General features: G+C 37.6%; 1 protein-coding gene across 2 annotated transcripts in view; it reads right to left on the minus strand.

The window, feature by feature from the left end:
* The window catches only part of LOC114361039 (roundabout homolog 1), a 53,869-nt gene that overhangs the window by 5,049 nt on the left and 34,363 nt on the right, over positions 1–14,457 (minus strand). For both annotated transcript variants that reach the window (XM_028315954.1, XM_028315953.1), the window contains exons 2-6: positions 9,896–10,040; positions 4,032–4,361; positions 2,255–2,408; positions 622–752; positions 200–472 (exon numbers count right to left, since the gene is read on the minus strand). In XM_028315954.1, coding sequence (XP_028171755.1) covers positions 200–472; positions 622–752; positions 2,255–2,408; positions 4,032–4,361; positions 9,896–9,950 — 943 coding nt within the window. In that variant the 5' untranslated portion in view covers positions 9,951–10,040. The remainder of the gene's footprint in view (positions 1–199; positions 473–621; positions 753–2,254; positions 2,409–4,031; positions 4,362–9,895; positions 10,041–14,457) is intronic.

Raw genomic sequence — 14,457 nt, forward strand, 5'->3', positions numbered from 1 at the left:
TATATGATTAATGATTAATTTTTTTCTTACAAATCTCAAATTGCGAGGCTTATGTCCGTTTTCACCATCATTCCTTAATTTTTAAGTGACCCTAACCCTATGGTAACACATAACAGGAATTTTGTTTTCAAAGGGGTCACTTAAAAATTAGGGATTGATGGTGAAAACGAAGGTTAGTTCTTAAATCTCAATTACTCACCGTATACAGTTAGATAGCCGCTAGCACTGACAGCTCCAACAGAATTGTCAGCTTCGCACGTGTACTCGCCCTCATCAGCCAAGATCACGTTGTCTAATCTCAGGCTTCTGTCGTCTAGCACCTTGACGCGGCCAAGTGGCATGTTCCCGCCTCCGGCAGACCTCCTCCACAGCACGTCGGGGAGGGGGTCACCCCCCACTCGACACTGAAACGTCACGCTGCCTCCAGTCTGCGCCACCACGTCGTCCGGGCCCGTGATTAAATACGGCTTAACTGCGCAATGAGAAATGTCCCTCTAAATTACACAACAAAAGAGGCATCCCCGGCTTACATTTCAACGTCAAGTTGCCAGAATTACCAGCGCTTGCGGACATCAGATTAGAATTCAGCGTATGAAGGCATTCATGCGAATGGGAACTCACTGTGTATTTTGAGCGTTGCGATGGCAGATTCCCTGGTACCAGCCGCATTCCTGGCGATGCATTGGTAGCGGCCGGCGTCGGTTTGCCTCGCGTCTTGAATCACAAGGCTGCCGCCGTCTACCAGGTGCATTCTGGAGGATAATGCACGAAATTCAATGGCTGATCGGAATTGCACAAATCAATCTAATTAGTCAAACCAATATCCTAATTGAATATGTAATTTCATTTAGGCCAATTTGACTAACATAAACAAGTTGTAACGCGGTATTATTACCTATCCAATAATTAAATATTCCCATTTGTACATGAATTCTGCGCTTTATAATTTAACTTTAAACATTATTTTCTATTTAAATTACTAAGGAGCTTTTGTGTTAATAACAACGAAAGGAAAAAATAATGAAGAATTTCATTACTTCCAACAAAGTGCAATGCAACAAAGTCATTCAAATGTAGGGCGGAATAATTCAATAGGAAATTAACATTTAATAAGGGGCCCGGTGAATCAGAACTATTCAGATTTTTGCTTGATTGCTTGTTGAGCACTTCAAATAACCCCTCCCTCATATCTTTGATGTACCCTCCCCACTGTTAATTATTTTTATGCTTCGCCATACGTAACGATGTGTGCCCTCAAGATGTAACTTGACGCTCATAAAAATTCATGGAAGCCAAAAGAAATAAATTGCCAATAAAACTTTTAAGCGAAATTCAATTTTGACACCCGCGTTTACTATTGTTGGTTTTGCAAACAAAATGGCTAAAGAAACGAAAGTTTCTTCTAACAAACTTTTCAATTCCTCTGTACATTTCATTATAGTAGGTAAGTAATTGCGCAATTTAATCGCGAAAATAATCAGATTTTAAAGTTAAAATCGTGTTCGATTCTAAAATAACTAAGACTAGTTAGAAGACTAGACAGCAAGACCGCTGTATATGGCTTTAGCAGTTAAATCAGTTAGTTACTTTTCTTTCGTTTCCATTAAAATGACATGTCTTCATCGCTCTCTATGAGTAAAAACCGTGTGTCATATAGGTACACACATCCGTGCGTGTCTTGTGTCAAAGGGTACCCGAGCAGCAATTCACGTGCTATCGTATTCGCAGCTACCCACTCCTCTCACGAGAACACTCATCTGCTACCTACCCTCGAATTTACTTTAACAATCGTTCGTCGTAACTCGTATAATTATTGCTAGATACAAGAGTCAGCATTCGTCGCCGCTTCCGTAGATTTTGAATGTTGGTCGAAGGAAAATATTTTTAAAAGTTACATAGTAGGCAAATCTATTACTTTTTATGCAATTAATCACTTTTACGTTGAGACAGAAAATGTGTTGTGGATGTCACACCACAGAATAGATACGAGCACAAGTCTTTTCTAAAATTTTGATACGTAAGTAAGGGCCCTCGCCGCCCACGGTGACAGCATCGCTACTAACGCGCGTTAGTCGCATTTGCAGCGCACTACAGAAGTGATGCCAACGCCACTAACGCACAACAGCAGCGCGACTGCATCGCTACAAAAAGTCGCCGTGGGCGAGGGCCCTAAGTGATGCTTATTTGTGTTACGAATGTTTTAATCAATATTGTCTTGTTAATGACAAATAAATGTTATTATGCATAAACTTACCTAGAGTCCCCATCAAAATGCAATGTTTGACCGTTCTTCTTCCAATAGACCAGTGGTTCCGGAGAGCCTCGCGGCGGCGAGCATTCTAGTATCACAGTCTCTCCTTGCGCTGTTTGCGTCGACACTGGCTCAAGTCTAAATTCTTCTCGAAGAACTAAAAATTAAATTTAACAATGGCATTTCATTCTATAAAATGAAGGATGAAGTTTAACTCAACATCTATACAGGATTTTGTTATCAGTATCCAATTTTTTTTAATACGCTCTATAGAACAATTTAATATAATAATAAATAATAATAAATTATTGAAAATCTAATTCGCGGGTGCCCATATTTTAATTTTTAAAGGTTAAAGCTAATTTTCGCGTACTATTATGTCTACTAAACTTTTTACTTTTTAGTTAACTGTGTGTAGTTATTTTTAAATGAAGGAAGCATTTTATCTACGTGAGCCAATCTTGAAACCGCGCGCATCGGATAAAAACAATTAAATATAAAAAAATATACTGTTTTCTTTACGTAAATCGATTAAGTTAGTGATTCTGAGTCGCTCCTAAAAATTTGGATACTGATAACAAAAATCACCCTGTATATACAGAGCAGAGACATTTTTTGTACATTGTCATTAATTAGAACTACGATTTCATTGTTGTCACAGTTTAGCTTCAGTCGTAGTGTTGTTCTTATAGGGTAATTCCAGGATACATGCCCCAGTGGGATAGGTGCCGCGATTTTAAGTACACTATGTTACAAGCAACTTAGCCTAAAGTTATAGTACGTATAATAGAAAGGGACCTCCCCGTACCACTTTTCGCCTGGCAAACCCTCAAACAGTGCGTTCGTTTAGCCAGTGAGAGCAAAAATCTTCCGCGGCCAAACCTTAGCGAGCGTCGAAATAAAATTGGTAAGTATCTTACAATGGATAATTTTTTTGTTAGCTGTAAAATGAAGCAGATTTTTATATAATTTGATAGACTATCTTATAAATTATACGGGATAGCTATGTTTAATTGATTTTTAGTGTTATTATATTTTTTATTAAAAAAGGCACCTATCCTATGCTAAAAGGATAGTTGCCAAATTTTTTTTGGGGATAGATGCCCTTAGGGCCATGTCCCATGCACCTAGGGGCATCTATCCTAACCTGCTCTTTTTGTCACAAGTAGCAAGTAAGAATAAAAAAAGAATGTAGTACGGCTAACCTTAGGAAAGTAATAAATAGGGTGCCCTTCTGATCGAATTACCTTTTTACCCGACTTCGGGTGGATGTACTATGTACTATTTTTAATAAAAAATATTAAATTTCATTTTTAATACATGCATCTTAAATAATAATACTTGGCTTGTTTTTCAAAAAGCATTTGATCCTTAGAATTCAAAAACTGTATTAACGAGTCATCTATCCCTGCATCAGGCATCTATCCTTTGAAGCAATCATGCAGTGAGTCTTCTATCCCCCACATTAGGCGTCTATCCCACTTTTTAGAGGTCAATTAAAATGGTATTTACTCAGAATCGGTATAACTTAAACTAAAATAATTATAGTAATATCATAGACGAAAGACCAAAGTTTACAGATACTAAGGTCAAATTGTTGATAAAAACTTACTGACTGAGTTACAGAGCTGTTTCAAAAAGTGGGGCATCTATCCTGGACTTACCCTATAGGTATACTAAATATACAGTTGTTTACTATCTCTACTGTAGCTGCAGCAATCCATTACTTATTGAGTCTATCAAAGTAAAAACTATTGGATGTTGAGTTAAAATGACTTACCGGCAACATGCAGAGTTGCATTCCTGCTTCTTGCTGTGCCAAATGGGTTAGTGGCTTCGCACCAGTACACCCCAGCATCAGAATGGGCACGCCCATGAGTAGCTCTCAAGAAGAATAAACCACCAGCGGGCAGCAGGCTTCTATGAGTATCAGACACCACCAGCACTCCGCCTTTGTACCACTTTATAGCAGGAGTGGGGGATCCTCCAGCCCGGCAGTTAAGTGTGGCCGGCTGATGTCTAGCTACAGTGACGTCTAAAGGCTGCTCTATGATGTACGGCGCTTCTCCACTACCATTGTAGTCATCGCTTATTCCACCCTCCACTGGACCTGTTGACAACATCGGTGTTTATTCCATCTACCCTTTAAGTATTGATTACCATGCAAACACTTGGGAGTTCTAGTGGGTATAGCAGTTAGCGTGCTATAGCGTCTAATGAAAGGCGACGCTCGGTCTCGCATGGTCCCACCCACTGCAATTTCCTGTACACGTTCAAGCTTTATTTTAAATTTACCTAACAAAAGACTTCGGAACGGTTTATTTTAATAATAGCTTGAGTATGTCATTTGCAGCTACTCTAAAGCGGCGCACAATAATAATGAGCCGTAAACACAGGCTTGCCGAATCCCGGGTCCCCCAAAGGATGCTGGTGGACCCCTGCACTATTTTACTGTGTTTACAGCGAAACGCGCAGATGTTAGTTTTTGACACTTGAATTGATGTATGTCTATTGTTAGGCCTCGCTATTATTATAGCGACGCAAAAATCGATCAGCGGAAAAAAATTGATTCGGTGTCCGATTTTTGGCGAAATGAATCTCCGGGCTTGGAGCCCTTAGTTGCTTAGTTTAGAAACAAGGTCCTATTTCTAACAAAATCAATAGGGATTACTCTTTTGTGTAGAGTAATTGTGTTTATTTATTCACGTGTCCCAGTGATGTGAATGCGGTACGATACAAGGGCTAATCTATAATTGAATCTCCATTCGATTTGCTATCGTTCGATTTTTGTGTCCAAATCCCTGTTTTTATTTTTCCCCATATTTTATTTTACAAATTCTATTTTCGGTTTTTTCTAACTTAGGTTGGAGGATTAAAGAGATGGAATTCTTTATTAAACTGAGCTAATATTATTAACAATTATCTTTATGTTAATAATTACCTTTTGTATCAATCATTATGGATGCAATAATTTTAGCTAGGTACTTTTTGACTTGATTTTATAAATGAAAGTTTCAAAAAACTTAAACTTCTTACTCGTTTATAAACTCTAAGGCGTTAAATTGAGCAGATATAAATCAAACGTTTTGTATTCTTCATGTTATAAATCATAGAGACTACGATTCCAGGATAACCAGGATCAATGAATGAATTATATCGCAAAAGGAACGGCAAAAAATATTGACCGTGACAGTTATAAATTAGGTGCCATCCTCGTAAAGAAACGCCATCACGGTCTTATATAGCACTTATACAACAAAAGCCGATATAACAGCACTTATATACAGCCAGAGGAGATATAAAAGTGAGATTTAGCAGATTGCGAGCGACATAAAATATTGTTTATGTTGATCTCGATACGTTACTTTATCGGGCATAAAACTAACTTTATTGCATAGATGTGCGTCAATCGATTATTGGATATTACATTAGGATGTCCTGTCCTATAGTAAAATATGAAATGCAACGTAACAGTCTGTACTCATAATATTGAACTAGTGTATTTATGAACTACTAGTCTATCTAGTCTCAAAATATAGAGTCTGCACCCTGGCAACCAGAAAACGGATATACAGGGTGTTAGGTAAATGGGTATATGAGCCGACACTAGCCCATGTTGACATGGTCATATAAATGGTATGGTGAAGTCAGAAAATTGATATCTTCATTTAAATTATTTTAATTTTCATACAAATCGGATTTTTATAAAATTTATTATGTATGAAAATTAAAAAAAATAAATAAATAATAAATAAATAAATAAATAAATAAATATCCTTGGACATTTTACACTGCGCCGCTAGCCCCAAACTAAGCAAAGCTTGTACTATGGGTACTAGACAACGGATATAAACATACTTAAATACTTTTTTTTTGTAAATACATACATATTATACATAGAAAATACCCAGACCCGTCACAGAAATTAAAATTCATCATTTCAATTTCTGCCCGGCCGGGAATCGAACCCGGGACCTCTCGGCATAGTAGTCCGTTCTGAACCACTACACCAAACGGCCGACAATAAAATAAAATGATGATATCAAATTTCTGACTTCACCATACCATTTATATGACCATGTTAACATGGGCTAGTGTCGGCTCATATACCCATTTACCTAACACCCTGTATATTAAACTAATGCAATTTTTAGAATACATCTACATTTTACATAGGCAACACTTAGCAACATATTATATTCAAGCACGCAAATGTTTGTTTATTGTTATTATGATGCAATGCAACGCGTGACCTCTTTGTTTAGTAGAGTCTAATCATAATCGTGGAAGTCATAGAGCAACTAATCATGCTTATTCAAAGCGCAAGTCTTGCAACTCCGTCCGAGAGCGAACATTCATCTCTTTGTCGCCCGAAGGGAGTGATTTTCAACTCACTCGTGAGAGTCACGAGTAGTTATACTCTATTGTTCGAGAATCTTTGTCAAAAAAAAGTTTGCGAGGGTGCTGTCCCCTGCTAATTTATACTTCTGGCACATGTTGACACGCGCCGCAAGAAAAAAATAAATAAAAAATCGGTCATGGTGACACGAGTTTCGCATTTAACTTGATCGTAACGGCCACTGGATTCGAAGCCCGTTTGAACTCGTGTTTAGTTTTTGTCGGTTTGAAATTGATAGCTCTCAAGTCGGTTACGCTTGGGGAACATATGACTGCACTAGATTTGCACGAATTCAGTTTTATTGCCGTGTAGTGGTTCCCTTTGAGCTTCTTTAAAGCTTTGCCTCAATCCCAGATGTTGAATCTATGACAAAATACCATCGGCTAAATCTTTTTATTTTCAGAACTACACCGTAATTTATTTTTTACTGACTAGAACATTATAATAACATACAATGATTGTAAGTTTTCATCAAAAACTTAATTAGATTTTAATCTCTTGCCACCGTGATTAATCAAAAATATTTTCTCATAATACGAGTATTCTAAACTGTCACCCTATGAAACTTGATATAAATCTAAATTGCGAATATCTAATTCTAATCGCAGTGATTGGCTCCCTAAGGAGGCAATCATGAGGTTCGGAATTTCGAACACGTGTTCAATTTTACAACCCTCTTTGCCATTTGAGACTGATGGCGTTATTATACTGTCTAGTTGTAGAAACATTTTTGCCTAATTGGCCGTAGTCAACGGTCTCGCGAAATACAGAATCAATACGGCCAGACTTTAAGCAAAAAGCTCTAAGTACGTTTGCAATAAGACGCTTAACTGACTTACTTTTGGATGACAAACTCACACTCATATGTAAAAGTAACGCCTCGTAATAAATGAAGCTCACAAGCAAAGATATAAACATTCAAATGTCACGGCAAATGAAACAGCACTTAAAGTTTACGGTGCAAAAAACTTTCTGTCACATGTGTTCAGAATTAGCCGGCTCAGAAACGGACGGACGGATTAGTTTAATATGAATTTCGTGAGTTTACAGTGTTTGTCTTGTAAGACGCTCTGCTAATGCACGAAGGGACAAATTGTTGACATAGTGTCATCTTTCATAGGGTCCGACGTACCTGCAAGAAATGAGGGCAAAACTACGTATATCCATAAGGCTACTGCTACAGATCAACAAACCGTTGCGTTTCAAATTTGAACTTAGATTCGTTGTGATACAGTTTGAAGTTTATGTTTAGGAAAGGTAAAGTTTAGTTGGCATGTTGTAGCCATTTCTTTGGTGGAGTTTACGGAAACCGTCGGCGACAGTTGTGACGGTTCTTCTGTCGTTTGTTGTTGCGACTGGCGCGTGGGCAGATGGGAAAACAATCTTAGATGCTCCGAGGTATGTTTACGCGCACGTCAAAGTGAAACTTTCATGTTTCTTAAATTAATGATACTATTCGGAAATGTGCTACAAAGAAAAAACCCATACTTTATAACATTTCACGTTTCTATCGCTGTTAACAGATATTTTATCAAACGCCTTTTTTAAAGTTTCTTACATAAAATATACCCACAGTTAACTGAATGAACATAAAAAAGATTAAGTTTGCAAACTGTATGCTATCTGATCGGAGATCCTTTGAGACCGCCTTCGAGAGCACAAAAACTTTTTGCCGATGCTCCTTTGCGATGAAACGGCTGATTAGGCTAGCGACATCTATATTTAGTGCTGACAATCACGATTACAATCTTCTTGTGCAAGCCTACTAATCATGTAGGTAGGTCCCGTTCTTATTTACTTTTTCGAGACTTCCGCTCTTTTGTCCAGAATTAAACGCATTATATTTCAAAGGCATAAACGTCCTTATCCAATGGGGGTCACACACGTCAATGTTCATAAAAGTCAGTTTTGTTTGAGCCAAGATCTGAGATAGGAGTCATTTTTCAAATCCTCACAATGACTTGGTACTCCGGCCTGTGATATGTGCCTATTGTTGCCCCGAGCGATTGACTCTGTTTATTTTTATTATTCGTTTTACTACATTTTACGCGGCATCCATCACGCATTAGACACAAAAGATAGGCGTCGTTTAACATTAGCTTAACTTCTTTACGCTTTGATAACCGCCTGGGGTGCCGCTTTTTTATCGACGCATCCCGGCCACAGCATAGAATAATTCAATCAGTGTGACGATGTTTGCTGGGGGACCGAGGATGTTCAAGGTTGGAATTTTTATAGTGTGATGTGTAAAGTTAATTGTGGAATATGCAAAGGACAGATGCGGGCCTGGATTTACGCATCTGTGTTTTGTTAACCTAATGAGTTCTGTCAATAAGTTACGCATTCACTTTATTTGTCCCCAGGGCGCAGTTAAACGTTGCTTTTACGCTACTTCAGTTTTTCGGAGTTAATTAATTTGAAACTAAAATTATCACACATCTATTACAAATATTAACATGAAAACTAGAAACAAATGGCTATAAACAGTAATCAACATTCTAGAAGCTCATATTTTAAGGGGTTACTTTTCCACATTTCACAAGAAAACCCTAAAGTATAAAATTGTGTAATACCGCAATCTAAATCTGTAATTTCTGTTACAAACGAAACATTTTATTTACGGTTCATTGGCAAGCAAATAGCTTATCAACCAACCAAATTAATTCCTGTCGATTTTATTTCCGATGTCAATTAAGTTAGCGTTCCAAGAATGATACGGTTATTTCGTTCCTCGCCACAAATCTTAGATGGTACGGCAAGGCACTAAATATCAAATAGTGTGGGGAAACGCCACCCTGAGGGTGCATGGTAAGCTATTAGCGCTGTTTGAACTCTGGCGTAGGCACTTATTGTCACTTTTTATTGAAACGAGCGTGAGTTCGTGCAAACATGTACGGAGATTGGCTTAGTAATGTAGTTTGTCGTAGAAATTGGTTGACGTGAGAGAGTATTAATGATTTAACCTTTCAATATATGAGATGTTTGAGATATTAGTTAGGTACTTAAGTTATAATAAATTATCTATGGACAAAGCAGTCTAAAAATGCCTACCTGTTTTTTATGGATATCATTATTTGATTACCATGACATGTAGAGAAGATAAGTACACTTAAAATGAAATGAATCCTCTTTTCTAACAAATATAAAAAAATAGTTCTAGCGTTTCTTCACAACAAAGCCGGAATCAAACAGAAAGCCAAATCAATTAAAAAATAGAACAGTTATTATTTTTGAACTTGACTTACCATGACATAAGCAGAAGATCCCTAACAGTGACGTCACCACGGCAAAGGTATCCATCTCGCCGGGGCACTACCACATCTTAGCACACTTTGTGTAGGAGCCAAATTTTGACGGTGATTCGCATTGTGGTCCTCTGTCTTCTCTCATCTGTGGACAAAAAATTTAACATTAATCATAATATTTACTGCAGCCAACCCCGGGGCCTGTAGAGGTATCTTGGAATAGGAACAAAAGCCATAAGAACTTATTGTTACCAGAAGACTAAAAAAAACTAAATATCTATCCTTGAAAATAATTCATGAAGAACGCAAAAATGGACAAAGTTGTGTTTTTTTTTTCAGCACAGTCATGAAAAGGTCAAAATTAAATCAACTTTATCAAATTATTGCCCAATAATATCTAACAAACATAACATCCGTCCAATTGGACCCGGAACGGTCTCGTTAAACTTACTTATTCGTTCAAGGACCGGTGTAATTTAGTTTTCGTTTTACGTAAAATTTCATAAAACCCTTTTCCCTTATTCAATAATACATAACGACGTAACGAGGGCTTGGGACCCTTGAAATCACACCGTAAGGGACAAAAATGACATCCGAATAGCCGAGGCTGCTGCTAAATATTCTTGGAGAAATATATTTTGCTGCCAAATATAGCATTATCATTCTTGCCTTATAACGTAGCGCTTGCCAGTTTTTGTTTCCAAGATGTATTTGCGCCAGCTACCTAGCCTTGTTTGGCAATGTGCTTAACCATTTAAATGTCTAAAATCCTTTTAATCTGAAATCACATATTGCAGTCGTAAAAATTAAAGGAAATCAGTAGGCTTGAAATAGTAGATTCTATAAAAAGACAGATTATTGAGTTACTAAGAAAAGCCACTGCACATTTCGTAACACCAGTTAACACGAATAAATTGTAAGAGCTTCAAATTAAATTGCCCAAATAAACAGCCACTGGACAGCGGCGCCTACGCATCTACTTCCCGGAGTTGCATTAATGTAAACAACTCCACAATATTTATTTGGATTATCAAGAAGACCGTAAACATCTGTCAATCCAAGATTTGGAACTCCTAACTCGTCCGTGTTATGACTTCAAAATTTGAAAATTTGTCGCCAAACGATTTTGAAACTTTTAGCCTCGGCAATAAAAATGTTTGTTATTGGAATGAATTTATGGAACCAGCTTTTAAAATGTGGGGGCGAAAGTAAAACATGATGTTTATGAAATCACAAGAAGAAAACACGTGTTGGACGGAAAGCCATAATTTTCATGCGGGAAATAAAATTTCAAACAAGAATGTTTTATTACATTTTGCTCTTTGCAAAATATATTTCCGTAACAGTCTCGTAATTAAGATAGACGGATGGCTTGAGGAGGATGTTCCAATTAGAACTGTCAAAACTCTATTGATCTAACATTGACATAACATAATTGAAAAGCGTATTGAGTACAGATTTTGATGTGGGTTCAATTTTGTGAGACGAAAAGATGATTGTTTCAAAGTCTGCGGGTGTATCGTTACATAATAACGTTATGTTTTATCTTATTGCTATAACTGTAAGGATTATTATCGGGTACTTTGTTGAGATATTGACCGTATGATAGTTACCCTTGTTCAACGAGAAGATTGGCTTGTGATCGCAGGAGTGTGACCCTGATTTGGCTTGCTCTAAATTGTTTATTTCAAATGCTCTTGACATGAACTTCCGTGATACTCGAGTGGGTTACGATGATGGTGCTGCTTATGGGATTAGGAGGTCCTTCACCGAATTTGTTTAATAAATATTTATGGAAGGGTTGAGAGACATCGCTTATTAAATAAGGGCCAATAAACAATGTGAAAAGCAAAGTAACCAGCTTTCCTGATGATAATATTAACATTTATGATGTTGATGTAATATAAGTATACTACGGTAGCCGCAAAAGATAAGATATTCTTGCTTGACTATGTTATAAACATGAGCGGATTACGCGACACCCTATAAACCAAGGAAAACCGTAATGATAACGGATGTCACACTATTTTACGCCACAGAATGACGCAAAGGGATATTGTTAATATCATATAAACCTAATGATGTCAAAATGGATATACAGTCCCAGCTTCACGGCGTCCATTTTCAGTTTAATCTGCATTATTAGCTGCTATTATGCTGGATAATGTTAATGAGCACCGATGCAAAACGGAAATCGTTTCCGAAATCGGATGAATTATTGAATTCATGAAATTAGAATTTATCGACATTGATTTCGGCTGCGGTTTCGAACGACCTTAGATAACTTTTCGGCTGATACATCCCAATTTTTACGGCTCTATAAACAAGAACAAAGTTCATAAACTAACCTACCCAACATTAAAAGAGTTCTCACGATAAGCACATGCGTCTAACAAACGGTTAACCAAAACAAACGTATCCAAGGTTAAGTTTATAATTTATTACCACTTAAGCGACGACAGGGCAGTAGTTACTCGAAAACTGTATCGCCTTTCATAAACAATGGACTTTTTCGTTGCAAGAGCCGTTGCACAGGAGCTATAAATGTATGCGCATACAGCGCAAAGCGAAACCTATTTGAACTGGACGACAAAAGTGGAGCACAGTTTTTTCATCGCACCCAAATTTCAATAACGTTTACATAAATTTAAAAGTTACTATCAACATCAGGTAACATTGTGCGTTTTTATGAACGCATACACTTAGGCTAGGCTAAGTTGCACCACGAAACTTTGACCGAAATTATAACGATAACCGGGGATTTTTGTATGAAGTTTGACAGATTTTTGACGTTTGTTACAGTCAAAGTAAGATGGTGCAACCGAGCCTTAATGACGGAATAAAGCTTAGCTTTCACTATCACATTTTAAATACTTAACGCCTTGTGACAACACAGGCCTCGTTAGTAATGTAACACTCGAGTTCATAATGCGTCTGTTGACTTTTTACTTTCAAGGCGCGTTTAAAAGATAACTTTAGCAAACGCACTAAGCGCTTCGCTTCATCGTGTTTATTTTTCACATACGGCTGCGTCAACAAATTTTATTAACGTTTGAAGATAGTGGACACAACTGGTTAATTCTATTGCTATTCCTAACATGTTATTAGATGTTTGGTAGAGCCAGGTTCTTGGAATGATTTTTTTCTGTGCTGATTTTTCTGAGGTGCTATATTTACTGTTATGTACATAGTATGTTTTCTAAATAAACAAGGTATGGTGATTATGACAAACTTAAGAAGAACCTTACAATGTTACAGGAAAGTCCCACGAACCCACTGCCTTCGACGGGATCACACGCGGCGGCTTCTAAGCCGTGGGTGCTATTACAAAAATAAATGAAAACATGGCTTTTGAATAATGTTTGTTATGACTGAGCCACTATATTTGTAAATACGCTCCCGAGAAGAGTGTCGACAACTCTAGACCCACACAAAGAGCGATTGATCGTTCGGGTCTCGTAAAATATGAAGGCGCTCCACTTACAGAATTGATTAATTATGAGTTAGTCGAAGTGCGACTCCAATTTGAGTTAGCTCGCATGCTTATTTGTCAACGGCAGTCGAGTTTTTAATTGCGGGTTTCATTAATCGTTCGTCAACATTGATTTACGGTGGCGATGGCGGCGGGCTCGTTACATGTCCGAACGCGATTGACATGAGGATTACTGCGATCGTCTTTTTTCCGTCTGTGCGTGTATTCCGGAATTGCACAAGTTTTTAGGAAAGTTCCCGACAAATCGTCGCTCGTCGCTCACAATAGTATATTTTTGTTCGTGCGGTCTCGACTGACAGTTCGCGTGATGTATTGGGCCCGGGTAGAGGATTATTTTTACCCATTTCGCTAAGTTTGCATGCATCTATTGTCCGCAGCGGAAGCGGCATCACAAAGCGACCGAGAGATTACGTATTGTTCACTGAGTTTTGGGCCTTGTGAATGATCTGATTTGAAATATAATATTTTGAGCTGTTCATAAGCTTGTCTTTTGTTTTGCAACTAAGGAAGAAAGTTATGGGATAGCCTACATTGTTTTCCTTTAATGTGCATTTACCAATATTAAATTGTCTCTAACTTAACTGCGAATCGATTAGTATGCCTAAGTTACGTCACAAAGTATTTTTGTTTTCAATTTGAAGGTACAACATCTTCTAGCGCAAGAATTAATATCCGATTGAACTGGGGAAAAAAGTGAGATAACTCAGTTCTCGGTACCCCTTTTCTTATTATCACTTTTGTAAACTACTAAGATAGTGTCATATAAAAAGACAAGCCGAAAAAAGACACAAAGCCGGTATCCACATTAACACCCCCGATTTATCGTCACAATAAAGACGGTTCGCACGGAATGGATTGTTGAAATAAAAATGAACTGTCGAGGTGTGTCGCACCTGGGCCGGTGTTGTGATATTTAGAGCCTTCTACAATGCCATTATTACTTTTACAACAACCTATGGGACTGTTACACATGATTGCGCTAAGACCTTTTGATTTGACACAACTAAAATTATTTGGCGTTCGTAAAATCGATTTTATTGTATCCAAGCCTTATTTTTTCAGATCATCA

Source organism: Ostrinia furnacalis, unplaced genomic scaffold (genome assembly GCF_004193835.3).
Source record: "Ostrinia furnacalis isolate ACB-3 unplaced genomic scaffold, ASM419383v2 OfSCF5395, whole genome shotgun sequence".
Lineage (NCBI taxonomy): Eukaryota > Metazoa > Arthropoda > Insecta > Lepidoptera > Crambidae > Ostrinia > Ostrinia furnacalis.